Source organism: Odontomachus brunneus, unplaced genomic scaffold, assembly GCF_010583005.1.
Source record: "Odontomachus brunneus isolate Ranch 3 - 2012 unplaced genomic scaffold, Obru_v1 Obru_scaffold_023, whole genome shotgun sequence".
Taxonomy (NCBI): domain Eukaryota; kingdom Metazoa; phylum Arthropoda; class Insecta; order Hymenoptera; family Formicidae; genus Odontomachus; species Odontomachus brunneus.
The window spans coordinates 2,435,783-2,454,096 of record NW_022639473.1 but is presented as its reverse complement, the minus strand read 5'-3'; the positions used below and the strand labels follow the sequence as shown (position 1 = coordinate 2,454,096).

General features: G+C 47.9%; 2 protein-coding genes across 5 annotated transcripts in view; one reads left to right on the top strand and one right to left on the bottom strand.

Moving 5' to 3' along the window:
- LOC116842249 (hemicentin-1-like) overlaps positions 1 to 18,314 on the top strand; it is a 328,593-nt gene that overhangs the window by 285,472 nt on the left and 24,807 nt on the right. For all 3 annotated transcript variants that reach the window (XM_032811171.1, XM_032811172.1, XM_032811173.1), the window contains one exon: positions 17,788 to 17,939. In XM_032811171.1, coding sequence (XP_032667062.1) covers positions 17,788 to 17,939 — 152 coding nt within the window. The remainder of the gene's footprint in view (positions 1 to 17,787; positions 17,940 to 18,314) is intronic.
- LOC116842254 overlaps positions 1 to 18,314 on the bottom strand; it is a 206,615-nt gene that overhangs the window by 168,957 nt on the left and 19,344 nt on the right. The gene's annotated exons all lie outside the window — the stretch shown is intronic.

Sequence of the window (18,314 nt, the reverse complement as noted above, 5' to 3'; positions counted from 1 at the left end):
CTCTCTCTCTCTCTCTCTCTCTCTCTCTCTCTCTCTCTCTCTCTCCCTCTCCCTCTCCCTCTGTTTTCTTCCTCCTTTTTTCTCCTCGGAAACCAGAATAACGACGAAAATACGAGTAATCGCTTTGTAAACCCGCGGAAAATCTCCTCGCCCGCGGCGTCGAAGCGGGCGACGCCGATGCCGCTTGTGGTGCGAGGTCGCGACGCGAGTTAAACGTGCGCCCAGGGGCGCCGAATTAATGATTACGCCGTGCAGCCGCGTGTACAGCATCGAGGAATATGGTAATCCTGCAAGATTTAAGGCCTCTTCCGCGCTACCGCCGACCAGGTTCCGGAACGACGACGGGACAATTACTTCGCGCTTCGATGAGGGTCGCGATTGGCTGTACAGGCTGTCTCAAAGTTAGCGCGCTCGCAAAAGTGGATCTCGACGCGTTTTCAAAGTCTACAACTCTTTCAGTTTTATCGAGACACGATCTCTTTCTGACTATTGAATATCCCGTGTGACACACTTCAGGATACAAATTTCTATTTAATTATATTCTTTTTTTTTGAAAGAATAAGATATATATATATATATATATACCGTACCAAGCCGTATTTCTTCAACTGAGAACTTTCATGGTTAAGAAGAAATAACCATTAGTAAAAATCAAAATTTCATCATTCCCGCGCCAAGATTGATGAGAATCGATGGCAAAAGCCATCGATTATTCAATCGATTTTTCCGCAATATGAACTAATTCTCGCGTGGCAAAGCAGACAAGGGCATGCAGACAAGTGTGAGCAGTAAAACTCAAGCAGCAAAAGCAAATTGACCAACCACAGTCGATGAATCTTCTTACAGTCTAAGAATAATCGATTGTGAGATTGTAATATTTTCTTGCTGCTTCAGTCTTACTGCTTACATTTTTTCGTGTGCCAACCACTTAAATTAAACCTGTCAGAGTTTCTAATTATCGACGATGATAAAAAATACGCGAATTATGAAACACGCTGTAGAACGGTAGGAGCGCGTCGAGCCTGATAAATGCATGCACTTGGCCGACCAGTGTTATTAGCCGTATACCGAAGTTATTGCGGCAGATACTGCAGGGCTTTAACAGCCTCGTTGACAATCTTCTCCATCACGCAATACCGTGATGATTATGTGATCGATGGAATCATACGTATCGAAGCATCCACCTATCACCCGATGAAGCACGTAGCCCGACCTGAGACGTGTCGCGTTATCGTCCACGGCGCAAGTAATACCGTATACATCACCGAATTTATATGTACACATATCTCCCGCACAAACGCGCGGCGATACACACAACGGAACGCTCTATTTACCAAATAAATTTTAAACGCTGTCTGCATTAATTTAGTAATGTATAATATAATCTAATTGCATTGAAAAACAATGCGCGTGCCGCCCGTTCCACGTATTATTCGCAAACACGATGCTATTTACCTTTTCGTTAATCAACTAATTAAACCTAATTAATCGAGACTTGTTATCTGTTAAAATTTGTTATCGCGAAAACATTTCCCGAGGATGTTATATCGGAAAATAATATCTTTTCTCGAAAAATTCTGCGCTTTATTAGTTTCCTAAACAACCGTGCGCGCGCGCACGGGGAGTGTATTGTGCGTTACATAATAAAGCCGACGAAAAATATCGAGGGTGCGAGTGTGGTTCCGACGCAGAACGCGGTAACTGACATTTTTATCGATCGCGGACGGACGAACGAGCGAGCTCGCGTGAAACGTGAAAGAAAAATAGGGGTCCCCGACAAAGGCGAAAAAATTCTCGACTACCGCGTCATGTCGGGGGTGTCCGAGCAGGATTTTCTTCGAATGTTACTCGCCGATATTACGACGATACGACGGCGAAAATCGGTTACCCGGCAGTGCACCGGTACGGAGTTACTTGGCGAGTGTCCATCGGATATTCATCGAGAATGTCCGATTATCAAATCGAAAACGTACGAGAGCATAGCAGTTTTCGAGTTTCAAGACTCTCGAGCGCGCGGAACAACGCCATTAATATCGCACGAATGGAGAGGGGAGAGGCTTTGCCTCGCAGGGAGAATAATGTTGCTCTTCAACATCGCGTATAATATATTCCTAACGATTTGTTTTCATACAAAATGAATTCTGCCGCGACGGCAAATAACGGTAGAACGATACCGAAGGCGAGCAAACGCACTCACACACACACCCACACACAACACACATATACATATGCGCGCGCTCGGCGGTCTGAATATCGCGGGCAAGTTTGGATATACAGAGACATGCCACTCGGCGTGGCGCATATCCGAAAATATCCACGGGATATTTACGCGGACACGTAAGTGCGGGGGCGGTCTTGATATTTCCGCTTTATTTCGCCGTCGCGGCTTAATCCACACGGAATAGCACGCGCGCGCGCGCGATATCAACGACACACCTCAACATGCACCCTGGGTCCTGCGAGGAAACAACATCCAACCCCGCCGGTGTGTTTGCGTTTCCTCACGGTAGCCGAGCTGCGATGATCCACGGTGTGTCTGCTGGAAATGTGGCAGCAGCCTTCCTTCCACCCGAGCTGAATAGGCGCGCGACCGCTGAATGGGAGACGCTCTGCGCTCGCGGCTGGCCTGAATTTTTAGCGACGAAAATGCTGCCATGCAGCTCATGTGTGTATGTGTGTGTGTGTGAGAAAGAGAGAAAGAAGAGAGAAAAGGAGAACAGAAACGTAAAAGCGAAAGAGCGCGGCCCCGGGCGGAAGGTCTAGGATCATCTCTCTCTCATCATCTCTCTTCCTCTCTTTCTCTCTCGCGAGCAATACAGGATGATTCAGGATGAAATATCGCTTGAACGAACTCTCCCCCGAGAAAAAATTTATTGGATCACGGGACTCGCCGGTAGATCAGACCGTCGCTATTGGCTCGTGTGATCAGTACCAGTCGCGTTTTGACAGTTTCCTTGAACCCACTTTCAGTTGACAGATTTGCGAGCATCTGAGAGATTCATAACACCATTCGGGTTGTCTCCCGCGTGAAATCGATTAAGACTGACTGTCCCTTTAGTTGAGAGATTGGTGATGTTAAAAAAAGTGGCTCGTCTATATTGGCTAACAATAATCATTCTCGCGAAAAATTCCGATTTATTTCTGCGGCAGCTATTCGTAAAGCATATGCTTCTTCCAATTTTAACGTTCACGAAACAACTAAAAATGAATTTAATATGAAAATCGCGTTTTTCGCGATTTTCAGACTTAGAAATATCGCGCTCGACTCTTAAACCACTCCGTACAGGGTGAGCCGGATACAACTTTTTTGCATGCACACGTACAGAGACGCGCGACACGCTGAAATGAGGACGAAAATACCCTAGCAGCTCCGGGCAACGGGTAGCCTATCATCGGTCCTTCGTGGCAAACCCGAGGCTCGCCGGAACTAGCTTTGACTGTTAATATTAACCGCTTCGTCGCTGTGCAAATTATTCAACGAATTCACAGGGATTCCGTCAAGTATCATAGACTGCGGTGGCGGCCGCGGTGATCCGATCATTAAACTGAGATCGTAGTAAATCACGTCCGGTAATTAATCGATAGAAATAAAATCCTGTAATCTACGTCGATTGTTTAACGCATGCAACACGATAACTATGGAACGATTCTCAGGAAACGATCGGTTCGTTACGACGTTGACAATTACATGGCTGACGATTGGGACTCCGATTCTAACGTTGCCTCACCTCGATAAATCCGCGGAGGATCGAAATTTCTGAACACATTTCAGTACATATGTAACGGGAGAGTAAATAATGCATTAAGTAAGAGAGGGTGAGAGAAGGAAATAAAAGAAAAGAGCTTTGTTTCGATAAAGGTAACATTTCAGATAGTTCACTAAGCGAACTCACGGAGCGCGTATGTGCAGCGTGTTAATATTTGAGAGAAAAGCAGGGTGTTTTCATCACAACGCTGAATACATCGTGTGACGAGTGGCGGCGCGACGCATCTCACCGCAATTTCTTCAAAAGCATCTGAAACAGACGCGCGTCGCCGTCGCAATTGAAGCCATCACGCGCCGTTTTCAAACTCGATTTCCACTCACCGGGTCGCACCGCACTATTAACCGACTCAAACTGCTGCGATAGTCGATGGTTCGCGTTCAATATCGAAAATAATATCGCGATCCACGGCAATTTGACGCCGATAATCGTCCCACGCAGCGAACCCTGCGAAATGGAACGGAACACACACACATGCACAGCTCACCGCGCGCTATCCGATGAATCTTTAAGAGCGCAAATTCAGCGAAAACCCTTCGCGATTACGATCAGCGTTATACAAGATTCATTCGGCTCGCCGGATTGCAATTTTCGGGAGAATTGAGAGTTCAAAGCGCGAAATCTTCTCCCACCGAACTGTGTTTAACACGTTCAATACCATGGGGATTGACCAGCGCTGCAATATCGCTGCGTCCCGCTAATTTATGTGTAAAATGTAATCTCAATTGCATATAATATAAACTAGATATAAATCAAATACAGCCGATAGGGAGACAGTAAACAAGTACGTGCATCGTTGCATTTGTTTGGTGTATCTTTGGCGGTTCAAGCTTTAGTCGAGCACACAAATAATTGATGAAAATGGCGTGGCAATCAACGTGTTAATCGTCAATTTTCTCTTTTTCGTCTCATTGGATCTACGTTTTTCAAACGACCCTCAATAGTTTATAACATCAATACGCAAAAGAACGACTTACTTAAACTACGTCTCTATTCCCCGTTTATACTGTTGTTTTTTCTTCGACGAGTAGCGAAATATCCGCACGGTGAGTCGCAGGTATTTGCGAGACCAACGTTAATTGAGCTCACAGAATCCATTCTCCTTAGAGTTCGCGGTACTTGTACGTTTTCGTAGTTTCTTGTTTGTGTTCAGGGGATAGCATGGCTACCACCCTCGACAAAGTCAAGTGGGATAGACAACGCGACTACCCCTTACTTCCATAGTCTCGTCGTAGTACTATACCGACGTCGACGAGGACGATGCGAGACAAGCTCTATACCCTCACGAGTCTCCCCGAAAATGTGCAACGCTGTTTACACGTTTTCTCCGAATGATACGTTCCGTATGATCTCTCAAAGTGAACGAAAATAAGGTAACACCGGCGCTTCGTTCGCTGTTCAACGCGAACGCTCTCTTTTCAGGAAGGATCGCTGTTTCTTTCGTTTTCCCCCCTCTCTCTCTCTCTCTCTCTCTCTCCCTCTCACATAATTTAATCTTCCTCCACTTTGGACAATTCATCCGCGGGGATGATCCTCCGAGAGACGAAACTGTACACACGTATCCTCTCTCACTCTCTGTATATTTCTGAAACGAGATTCTCCTTGCGACGGAAACCCCGAGGTCTCACTACGCCGGCAATAACATCCCCGGCTCCATTCGTTCATTCGTTCGTTCGTTCACTCTCCCATGCAGCACACACTAGAGTACACGTTCCAGGGTACGCCCGCTTGTTATAATACGCGTGACAAATCCCGAGCCGCCGGAATTGCGGATTAACGAACGGTCTCGTTATGTGACGCAAGCCAGCCTTGTTTATCGCCGAGCGCTCTGTCATGGAACGATATGGCGCCCTTGGAAATCGATAACCATTAGCGCCTACGTACGTACGTACATACATACATACGAACGTACGTAGGTACGCGCGCACGCACGCACGTACGTATGCACGCACATAAAGTACGCGCACACGGGCGTCGCGGACGTTTCTCCAAAAGGACACGCTAACGACGCGGAGCGGAAGCAGGGACGGGGCGCAAAATGACGCGGGTTACACACCGGCGCAGCGTTCGGAGCGGGCGGAGTGTGTGTCTCCGACAGGTCTCCTCTCTCGCGATGAACACCGCGAGGAAAACTTTAAATGCACGTCCGGTCGGCTTGTCGTAGTTCCGCGGATGTGAGCCAATTTAAGTTAATTCGTCGTGACGTCCGCGGTTACTCGCGAACTCCGGCTGGAAAACCTTGCGCTGAAGGGGCAGGGAGAGTTCGACAAATTTTATCAACCCGAGATCCCCTGCGCATCCTTTCTTTCTGCATCACCATGAGCTACCTTCTTTCGATCTCGGTCTTGTGTATTCTAGAGCTGTTTTCTTAACGCCCCCGCGAGAGAAAAAAGGGGTATCATATCAGACTGCTTCAAATTCTATCGATAACCTGATACCACGAAAGAGGGTGGACGGAAGGGAGAAGGACGAGAACCCTAAAGTTCGGCCATTTCTCTTGAGAGAATACGATATTCCTCGCACGTTGGAGTACGAAGAAACGGAAGTAATAAAAGCGCGGTCAATATCAGAAGAGATCCAATCAGCAAACGCGTCTTTATCACCATTTGCCTCGTCTTATCCGGTCATGCCATCTCTCTTTCTCTCTATTTCTCTTCACACTTCTCGTCTCATTCTCTCGTTCATCGTGACGATCGGTTAATGGCTTTCTACCTTTCTCTCTTTAAAAACCTAGCCAGTGCCCCGATTTTCCGTCCACGGATCTCCATTTCCATGCTTTCATTTCCCATAGGAGAATCGCTCCTGCCAGCTAATGAAGCGTACGTAATTTTAGCCGCCGGTAGTTAGTTCTTTCCGCGGCGAAATTGAAAATAACTTTTCGTAACTTTAACGTGAATATAGATTTTATAAACAATGCACCGCGAGAGAGAGAACAAGAAGCGGATGAACGAACGAACACGCGGAACGAACAAGCTTTCTCACTTTGAGCGAATTTACGTAATATCGCCGCGACAGAAGAAAGAATTCATGCTAGCCCCATTAGTACTTTTTAACATAAATGCGCGCGCTCGGTAACGATATGAATAGATACTGCGGAGAGCGCGGCTCGGTAACGGCGATATAACCGGCAATGGGATATTTGCACCCTTCATTAAAAAATATATCGGAATTGTCTAACGAACGCTTTGCTCAAGAAGCTCGATCTCATCGAGCACGAATCGGGGAGCATTAATAATATCCACGACGGAAATATCAGCAGAATTACTCAACTACCCGCTTTAGATTCATCAGCATGCGATACGATCGACGAAGAAAATGCTCGCAATCGCCTTAAGATATTTCATCGCGGAAACAAAAGCATTTGCGATACACGTTTTCTCGTGTGTAACAGGAGGTGGTTTCGTCTCACCCTGCCGCTCAAGTAAATCTTAATTGCTCTACGCGCGAGTTCTTTTCTTGCGGGTTAAGGGTTAAGCGTCCATTTTCGAGGGAGCCCGTACCGACACCGGTTACGAACAGAGAGAAGGGTAAGATGTCCTCTTTGCGGCGAGCACAGTTCTCATTCCGCACTTTTTCCACCCTTCGGCCATCCAGAGCGCTCCTCTCGCCGACTACCAACGGCTTTCATCCAATTTTCCCTTGTCTTGAGGAGCTGCCGAGTTTCCACCACGACCACCACCCCGCGCGACTCTGCCGTCTCTACTGCCTCCGCCGCTTAAATGGAAGTGCTCTCCCGTGCGACGTTCGACACCCGCGAGACCCATTGTCGGCCTCGAGATTGACAGTGTCCCGGACGATCACGCGTACATGGCGCAGTGATTTTCCGTAAAGGTGCGTCCCCATGAGCCCGTCGCGTTGCCGAAGGTACATATTAAGCCGGCTCTGTGCTGTCGTTGACGCACGCACTACTTCCGCCTCCCCCACGTGTTATATCCCGAGTTATATCGCCGAGCGTTATCCGACGAACTGAACGCGGCCATCAAGGCGCGATTACTTGGCAGCATGACTTAATAACGTCTCGGTTGACGACATTGCGAAACGATAGCCGCGTGAGAAATCGCCGACGCGACCTCCCAATCTTCGCGTCGCATTTCGTTGCGCCCGCACGAGCTGCTGCCGGGCAGTGAGCATTCCCGCCGCTTGCACCTTATGGCGACCTCTCGGTAAGAATGCGCCGAGCGATGACGTTTCCCACGAGCACCACGTCGTCCACGACAACGTTTGTCGTTTCAGGTTAATGCAACCGCCCGTCGTATCATTTCCGTGCACTTCATGGCGCCGGCAACGTATTACCGCGCGTGGTCGGTTGGTCGGTCGGACGTCTGCGACCGCGTTTAACGACGGGATGGCCGATAGCCGACGGTCCGGCAAACCCCCGGCTCGACGGAAAAGTTCGACCGCAGGAGCCGGCGGCAAACTGTATCGAACTCGAAATTACTTGGCGACGTAGATTCACTTTGCGCGCTAACGGGCTACTAGTTGAGGTCGTGGTGTATTATGTTACCTGTTATGTTATGCGCTTAAAGGGGATGCTGACGAGCGCGCAACCTCTCGCAAATAAAGACCATCCCCGTTGTGAACGAACGAGCCAGCCAGCCAACCAACCGACCAATGAGCGAGAGAGAGAGAGAGAGAGAGAGAGAGAGAGAGCAGCGGTTACGGTTAATTATGGTTCAATCGGGGCCTTCGGTCGCGTGTCCTCTTTCCAGAAGTAGTATCGGGAGCGTTGTTCAAACGGGGGTGTAGTCGGCGACTTAGACGACCGAATTACTGCTTGCGATAAGTCAAATTTCCGGACGCGATTTCTGCTCGCGATGCAACGAGCGAGCTGCGTTGTAAATTATACGTCTTACTCGGCGAAACCGCCAATGTCGCCGAGGCAATTTTCCACGGCCGATCGATAACGACGACAAAGCGCCGAAGCGCGTGTACACGTCTCGGCCTTATCACCCGCCGGAATAATCGGCTGTGTTGGGTTTATCTTCGCGGATTACCGAAGCGCGTGATCGAGCACGCTGCTTATCCTCTCCTCCGCGAGGAGAGGAGAGGTCGGGCCACGAGAGTTACAATTAACTTTTAATGAATATTTATGACGCGCCGGCCGACGGAAATTGCCTCGCTCATTGAGTTAAAGCCGCAGACAATAGGGCTTATTTGCTGTTTCCGCACGCGCGAGTCCCCTCGCCCTCGCCGAGCACACGAGTATTCGCGACGAGCAAACTCTGACGTCGCGAACGGAGACGTGTTGCGAGCACGGCGAAAAGTTGCCACGACGACGACAACGAGAGTTCGCGAGCAGTCGGATTCGCGAGGACCAAGGGGAGGAAAAATGTCTCCGTCGTGCGTGCGTGCGGGCGAGCGAGCGGACGCTCACTTGCAGAGTTACGGAACTGCGATGGGGAAAACGCGGAGAGAAAACGCGAAGCCGCGAGGAATTATGCGTCGCGCGCGGAATTATCATCATGAAGTATTCAGCGACTTGAAATAAATTTCCTTGAATTCTCTGAGATATCTCGGCTGTATCGCAGCTCTCGCGAGGAAGAACGGCGATTTTTGGAAAACGTAGCTCAACCTACTTCCAAGCGTGCGTGTTGAGCGTGTATAAGGAAGCCCCGGAGGGGTTTGCAGGAAATATCAAAATTCCGCTGTTAGAACATTCCAGACAATTGATTAATTTACTGATAAAAATTACTTTGTGCTAACTGATAACACATCGCTTAAGCTGCTTTCAAATCTCCTCTTTTATAAATCGTGACATTTTCTGATTTTAATAAGGAAAGCACCCTAAAAGAAATATTTTCCTCTTCCGCTGTTTCTCCCGCGATAAATGCATAAACGAAGCACACAGCTAATCTCCTAATGCAAATTAGTCCCGATTTACCCTCCCTGTTTTCACAGGATATCGATCGATATCACCTTCGCGATAGTAATTAGGATCGAATACGTCGACGTAATCTCGGGAGGTTGCGCCAACATCTAAATCCTGCAACGAAGGACATATAGGATGACATGTATCCGGCTAATAGCGTGCGTGGAAGCGAACTTAAGTAAGAGGATACGGCTGCCGACGAGACCGTCGGCGCATCCCAGGAGACGATCGAGCGTTCGTGCGAGGGAAAGGCTTGAATGCGAAATGTCACGATGCGTGTGCGATACGGCCAATTACTACACCGGTGAATTTTCCCAACGGTCGGACAACGAAAACGCGAGAACGTGATACGGTCGTGTCCGTGAACGATGTCGTGGCCGAGTGTGTACAACAATAACTGACGTTCCGATCTCATAGCTCGTGAGATGAGCTTGGCAAGCGAAGATAGAGCATTTGGGCGTGGAGACACGGCGAAAGATAACGCACGTGTGCTTCACGGCGCTATGCAGACATGATGTGTTACTATGGCTTTTATAGTGAAAACACATTCTGTCTCTCTCTCCTTCGCTAGAATGTTTAATAAATACTTTTTTTATTTCTGTCTGTCTATCTCACCGCCGTGCAAATTCATTAGACTGCGTCCTCATCGCCATGAATACCTCTGATCGATGGAGAGAACGAAGAGGGCGTCTAACTTGGCGTCTGCACATGAAGGATTCACGATAACATTCGACCTGATTGTACAGAAATGTACCTTGCGAGAATACAAGATCCGGGAGAAAGTCAAACAGCGATCGTTGGAATGAGGGTTAAGCATTTCACGTGTCGTTCGTCAGTGAATGATCCTTCTTGGTCTTCCTTCTATTAACTTGACTCCGCCGACCTAGAAACGGCCGCATGACGTCAATCTTTATTTTCGTCAGCAAAGTGGGGTGAAATTTTTTGTATCGTTGGATTACATCTTTTTTCGACAGGGTAATAGCTCTCATCATGATGGATGAATTTATTCACACGATAACGAGATTCGAATGAGATAAACTCGCGTGACATACATACGACGTGTCTGGATTTAGATATGCAGCCGCTCATATAAAGGGTAAAATCGTTAAATGTCTGAAACTCGTTAAAACTGAATAAATATCATGATTGATTTTAACTGTTGCTAGGAAAAATCGACAAGTCGTGCATATATATATCTTTAAACTAGAACTCACTACCACTGTATTGCGCGCATTGATCGTTCACTCTTCTCTTTTAAATTATATTTTGTACTCGTCAAAGATATAAAACTAAGATTTCACGTCACACATCCAAAGTAAGATTTCCTATTGGTTTTTTACCAATGGGTAGATTAATGTTTATTATAATTCAAACGCGTATACTAATGTCTCTCGTAATTACATGATTACACTATTTGATCTTTATTCCAGGAAGAACGACTTCATGTCCATCGGAAGCGCGGTAATTTTCTCTTTCCAACAGTTTTTGTTTCAAGTTGCTACGACGTCTACAAGCGGAATTATTGACGTCTGTATCGATCCGCACGCTCGATCGGCCGGTGTTAACCCTTTCGCGTGCTGAGGGGTAGGTCATGGCGTTGCGCATGAGTAAACAGCATTCCACGAGACCATTTTTGGAAACGCATCACGTGCATACATAACGGGACGCAGCGACCGCGGCACGTCATCCCCACTCTGGGACCCAAGGACGGAGACAAGGCTTTGGTCGCTCCGTTTCTCACTATAGAAGAAGATAGCATGTAAACATAGTACGTCGTCGCGACGATAGATGGCACGCTCAGTCTAGCCCTAACGTCGAGCCGAAGCTTGACGTCGATGCCACGACTTTAAATGGCTCAAGACCTTTACACGTCAAAAAGTTTTAACCGTAACCGTAATTCCGTAAATTTCCAACACATACAATCAGATAGAGCAACGTAAGTGAAAATTCATACCCTTACAGTTACGAATTTTCACTTGCGTTGCTCTATCTGATTGTGTGTTGGAAATTTACGGAATTACGTTTACGGTTACGACTTTCTGACGTGCAAAGGCCTTCAAACTCGCGACAGAGTCGACGTAGCGACATGAAACAAAATAATCTCTTTAACACGCACCTATGCCGTTCTTTCATTGCCCATTGGTAAAATTCGAAAGTCGTAGTCGATTGCCCGGTGGGACGAACAGCGCTGACCACATACGCGTGCCGCCCCTGACAACTATGGCTGTTCGGCTCACTGTACGGGGCTTGTTGTCAGGAACGTCGCGCTTTTGTGGCCAGCGCCCCATTTTAATCGATCATGATATTCGATTCGATCGAATTGTTCGGACTTCTTTCTTCATTTCGTCTGTTGTAACAGTGACGAGATTAATGTTTTCACTGTGAATTTCAAAGCGAATGAATAATCACTGTGGCAGTTCATAAAACGGTTCATGATTTTTCTACTCAGTTTAACGCGTTTAACTCACGCAAGAGGACACTTAAATTCCGTCACCCTATATGTGTGCGTAATATCGGTTAAGTATTCAAACGTCGTAAAATATTTAAATACAGATATCTGCACCCGTAGTCAGGTGTAATTTAATAGTGATGTGACTTAATGATGCATCTTTAATGCCGGAGTACATCGTGAATCCACGCGCGCGCAGGCACGCTCTCGCGATTCGACACACGACGACTGCCGCCCGCGTGTTCTACATGACGATTACCCTACCTACATAAGCAGATTTGCATAGCGGAGCAATATCTGGAATTTTGTGCCAAAGTGACAGCTAAATCCACTAATATCCGCCAACATGTTAATGTGATTTGTAACTCTCCTGTGCACATGTGCGCCGCGGATAAAGCCGTGCTGAATCTACACACGGCCGTCGATATGTCTGCTCTGTTAATATCATTATTAGTATTATTATTGAATAAAGGAAGATACATGATGAGCATATGTATGCAAAGGCACAGAGCAGGCATGGTTTCGCAATGCGAGTTAATCTATTTAAGATCCGCGTATATTTCGACGTCCTTTGAAAACTGATTCACGCAGGCAATCTCGTAACACACATATGCACTTAGAAATGAGGCAAAGGGATCGGGTCGAAAGCTATCTGCTCTCTTTTTACGAATTTTATCGTAGCGATGGCTATTTTAGAGGTTCGTTAAAACCCCGCGTGGAGTAAGTGCGTGTATTCGCTCGCTCCGGATAATTCGTGATCGATGCGTGAAAAATGAACAATAGCGTAGCGATCATCAATCGCTGATCCGATTCTACCGTTTGAGAACGAAAATTCGACACAGGTGGAACCGCCGATTAATCTCGCGCGGGATTAATCGTTAAGCTTCTTCCCTCAGTGCCCGATAAGCGTGCGCGATTCATTCCAAGAGAGCTAATAAGTCTGGCCGAGATCAAAAAGATAACGGCGGTAACGTAACGCCGTCGCGTTTCAAAGGGTTAAACGTCGCGGCGTCGTTACGGTTGCATTAATTAACCGGGCATGCCAGACTTATCGCTAATGAAACTGCCACTTGATTAAGATGCAAACGAGAGAGAGAGAGAGGGAGGGAAACTTGCCGCGTACGCGCTCACGTAGTCGCCCGTCGGCCTCACCTCGCCACGACTCGCCCGATTCACCTGACGACCACCGCGCCTCGCCACCTCGTCTGATCCCGCCACGGAGAAGGCCCCGTGGAGAAGGCGCGCGCGATTGCGAGTCCATAAATCTCAATCCGTAAACTCAAACACCGCCGGAATTGCAAATCGTAAGTAACAAACTGCGGCGCAAAGACTCGCGGCATCACAACGAGGACGGCGGTGGTAGCCGCCGCCGCTCTTTGAAGCGAGAGAGAAAGGGTAAGGCGAACTTCACCACCGTCGCCGCCATCACCGCCATCACCGCTATCACCACCACTGCCGCCGTCACTATCATCCCCTTACCGCGCTTTCCCCCCCGTCGTGCCTTTGTCAATATTAGGTTTCTCCGTGATTACGTAATAAAGTAAACGTCGTTTTAACCCCTTTAGTCGGCGCTATCGACCGCCGCTCGAATTAGTTCGGTGCAAGTCATGTAAATTAGTCCCGAGCCGTAACTCAGGGGGTGGAAATTGGGAAAGGTGGAGGAGGCGACAGCGGCGTCGGTGACGGCGGCGGCGGCGACCGAGGCAACGTCGGGGGCAAGGCGGCCTTATTGCCGGTGGCGACGGGTTAGAATGCCTGAAATATTACTCCGGCAATCGGGCTGTCTAACGCGGCGGCGACGACGATGGCGGCGGCAGTGGTGGTGGTGGAGATGGTCGCGGCGCGATTAAGCGAGTTTCTTTCTCTCGGAATGGAAAGCGTCCCCGAGGTGAACAAGATAGAGAAAGAGAGAAATAAATGGAGGGGGGAGAGAGCGAGTGAGAGGGTGAGATCAAATTGCAGCGGCGGTCCCACATTCGCGCGAATGAATTATTCACACGAATAACTTCTCACGATCCGCGAAGTATCAAATTTCCTTGTGCGAGGCGAGGATGGGCGCGGAGTTTATACTTTAATCACAATTTCCTGACGAGTCTTTCGCTCGTGGTTATTCTTGGAAGTGGAGAGGAAACAACACGCGAGAGCGAGTAACGCTCTCTGCCTCCGCGTACCGAACGATCCCGTGCCAGTCGTACTTCACTTATGATAAAAGCGCTAGCGTGGCGATCGAATCGGCAGAGAAGTGTTAGTCGAGAAAATCCACATATCTGCCGCAAGACCAGACTCCTTTTGGCGAGGATTGAAAAGCTCTCGTAGATACACCGGTTGGAAGCACGAGGTTTCTGTCTCAAGCGGAGTACGTGGCGCGTCTCCTGGTTGCATGCGGGTTATCGAAACTTGCGGTGTTTCCGTCCGTAACACCGAGTCTACGCGATAAGAGCACGGAGCATGGTATATAACTCAATTTTGAGCAAATGGATACTCGTCGGTTCCTCTCGCCGATAGGGATAGGCTTCGTCAAAGTCGTCGTTCCGACTTTCTCTCTACAGCTCGCAGCTTTTACCCGTTTCGTTTTTCCTTCGCTTCCACGTGCAAAAGTATATATTGCACCGGTGACGGTGGACGAGAGTAGTAACAATAATTGTCGGAAAGCTGCAAGACACCAAATGCACGCGCCAAATACGAGCGAAATCCTCATTTTATTCTGAGGTGCGCGCTTTATCCGTAAATAAATTCGCGATAACGCTGAAATTACGGCCGATTGTGGTAAACGAAGCGCACGCCCCGTAATTCTGTAATCAGCTATGAATTATTGGACGGAAGTAAAACCACGAATAATAAATAGTAAAAAATCAATGTGAAAATATATTTGATGCTGTCGACTAAAACATAATTACACACTACATAATTACTATTGTCCTATGAAATCCTTGATTTTCGGCCTGGTGTGCTATAGAAAAGATGGAAATTCTCAATTTCATGGTTTCTACACCGACAGACCGAAATTATATATCGACGGAATAATAAGTACCGTACTTCGATTAGAATGATCGATAATTCTAATTTGCTCGGTCTAGGAACATTTTATCGTATGAAATTTATATTTCCCAACTTGGAATTTATTGGAACACGGAAATTCTCAATTCCGTGGTTTCTATAGCGATTAGACCGATATTATACGTTGACGAAATAAGCACCGCGCTTCGATCAGAATTATCGAGGATTTCGCCGAGAAAGGACAGCAGACAGAAATCGGCTGTAATTAATTTCGTTTTGCGTGCTCGTCATAACTCGGCGCTCTAAAGGAAGCAAAAATGTCGCGGCTGCGTTTTTAATCAATAAACGTCATTACGAGATAAGTGGCGGGTGGAAGATAGAAGAGTAGGCAAGCAAAGGGAGCGAGAAGGTAAATGCGTTTGTTGCTCCGATTAATGTTATCCGGCGAGTTTGCGCCCATTTCATCTCCCATCACATCGGCCACATGCCATTTTTGCGAATAATTACGACTCCTAATTGGACGTGCGCGAATCATCCTAGAAAGAATGACAATGGTCGACTCGCGGCCGGATATTTTTCGCTCGTGCGACTTGTGACGTTTAATGTGCCGTGCCACGCGGTGTCGTGTCGCGTCGTAAATCAGTGAGCTTCCGTAATGCATGGTCCTTACAAATACTATCGCCCGTGCTCGACGACTGTGTGAGTGTGAGAATGCTGGTATATATGCGTATGCACGCGGATAGAGCCTTCGCCACGATGCGCGGGTCGGTATCCGCAAAACCATCGTTCGCGGTCACTTTGCGCCGTTATCGACGATCGCCTTACTCACGTCTATAAATTCTCAGTCACGTCGCGCGCGACGCGCTTTCGAATCCGTTTTTCCCGGCGTTCGGGACGCGACGCACCCGGGGTGCAAAATTTCTCGCGCGTCGACTGGAAAATTCGAAGGACGCGCGAAATGGAGCACGACGTTGCCGGGTGTAAAGCGAGCGCGCGGCGAAAAAACGGAAAGCGAGAAAGTATAAGAGAGGACATAAATATTAATTTCGCCGTCGTAGCCACGAGCTTAATCCATCGATGCGAAAACCACTCGCATTATCTAGAGGGAAAGAGCGAGAGAGCAAGAAAAAGAAAAAAGAAAGAGAGGGAACAAGTGTGGGAAGTGCCGACACTTTAATAGTATTCGCCAGCACAGGCGTGCGACAATTTACCAAATAACTGCGATTCCTCTCCTCCCGCGAGCGGAGCGGAAAACGCGGAGCTCGATGATGTATCGCTTTATAACAAAGAGGATTTATCAACGTCAATTTGGCGTGCGGGAAGGTACGCGTCTTGCGGCCGGCGACCCGACTATAACGAAGAAACGACGGCGGTCGAGGGTGCAGCCGGGCGGTTAATTTCGCTCGCGCCGTTATCGCGGGGACGTTAGAACAACGAACGGGGTTAATTAATTGCGGCCCTTTTTTAATTTGTCTCGCTAGACGCCGGGATTACCACGAAATTTTTAAACCGATACGTCCGCTGGCGGAAGCGCTGAATTACTCGGTATCTCGTTGAAACGCGACAACGGGGCACCGCGGGAATTTGTCGAACCCGAACGTCTCGCGACGATAAACGAGCCGTGCACAGTCTCCCCGGGAGAGAGAGAAAGAGAGAGCTTCGAAGAGTCGATTTATATAAAAACAAGTATCCGCTCCGTGAAACATGAAGAAGTTAAAATACGTATCGGCTGAACGTCAATTGATTTAATGCGGTTAACCCAAGTTTATATTTTCGATCTCGGAGCGATCGCTCGACATACGGCTACTTCAAGAATTCGCACCGAGCTGAAAAGGGCCCTGCATTGCTAAGTCGCCTCGCGAAACACTTGAATCATCATGAAAAACAGCGCGCAAGATGGGACGCAAGATTAATTGTCCCCGTTCTAAATTAAGTTATTCACTTTGTTATGGTGCTTGAGCTATCGCACGGCGAGATACATGGCGCGTGATAAAGTAGTAAGAGTGCGGGAAAAGAGAGTCGCTAGAGAGAAAGAGAGAAAAGGCGAGCAGAAAATGAGAAAGAAAAAAACAAAATGGGGAAAGGGGGGAGGGAGAGAAAGAGAGAGAACTGTAGGATTAATGAGAAGGGAGAGTTTATGATCCCACGCTTAAAATTCGTCGCGCTGCTTATGCAGAGGGCGTTGGTGCTGCGAACACGTAGGAGCACCTGAAAAGACTTTCAGATTCGGTGCATATCTCATTCAGGGTCGCGTATTTTTGTCTAAACGAATTCGTGTCTAGACGAATTCACCTGCTCTCGTTTCAAAACACATATATTATAATATATGTATAATCGTACATGAATAATCGTGTATAATTATCACGGATTGCGTTCTACACAAGCCGGATTTAAACCTGAAATTAATCGATTTGATCGGACGTTTATTATAAACGCGGCTTTCCCCCTATCCACTTCTATAAACCAATTCTATTATCGAGTTTGTGCCAAACCTCATTACTTCGAGAGACGTCTCATCTCACATACGACAACGACGGTGCACGGAGCTGCCATTAGTAGCAATTATTAAATCGGAGCGCCATTTAAACGCCATTTAAACGCGATCAGACTACGGGCGAGATGAAACGTTTCTTGGTCGCCGACAAACGACCCAACGGGACATACTTTTATTCGGACGTTACTCATGCGACGAATGAAATAATTTTCAGTCAGCCCGCTGGAGGTGAAGATAATTGGCGGTAACCAGCCGCTGTCGGCCGGCAAGAGATACGACTTGGTCTGCACAACTTCCGGCTCCAGGCCGGCGGCCGGCGTCACCTGGTGGAGAAACGGTCAGCGCTTAGTGGATTCCAAGGAGACCGTAAGTGTGCCCTCGACGGAACAATTTTCGTCCTCACGCTCGCGCGCGCGCGCCTCCGCCCCAACGGGATATATTTCGCCTTGCCGAGCTATTCCCGGCTCGCGCGTAAAAGTCGCACTGGCAGCCTTAAATAAGAGAGACCGTCGGCTCTTTCCATCGATACGCGATAGCACGGGCTGCTTCTCGTCAACGTTCTGACAGACGACTGGCGTATCAGTGGATACCCAAAGTCGAAATATCACGATCCGGCTTTTGATCTCTATTCCATTCAACATCTACTTCGAGATTCTGGCTTCGAGACTTCAACCTCTTTTGATTCTATTTAACCTACTAGCTTTACCAAGAAACTAGAGGCTTTAAATAGAAGCTCTTTAG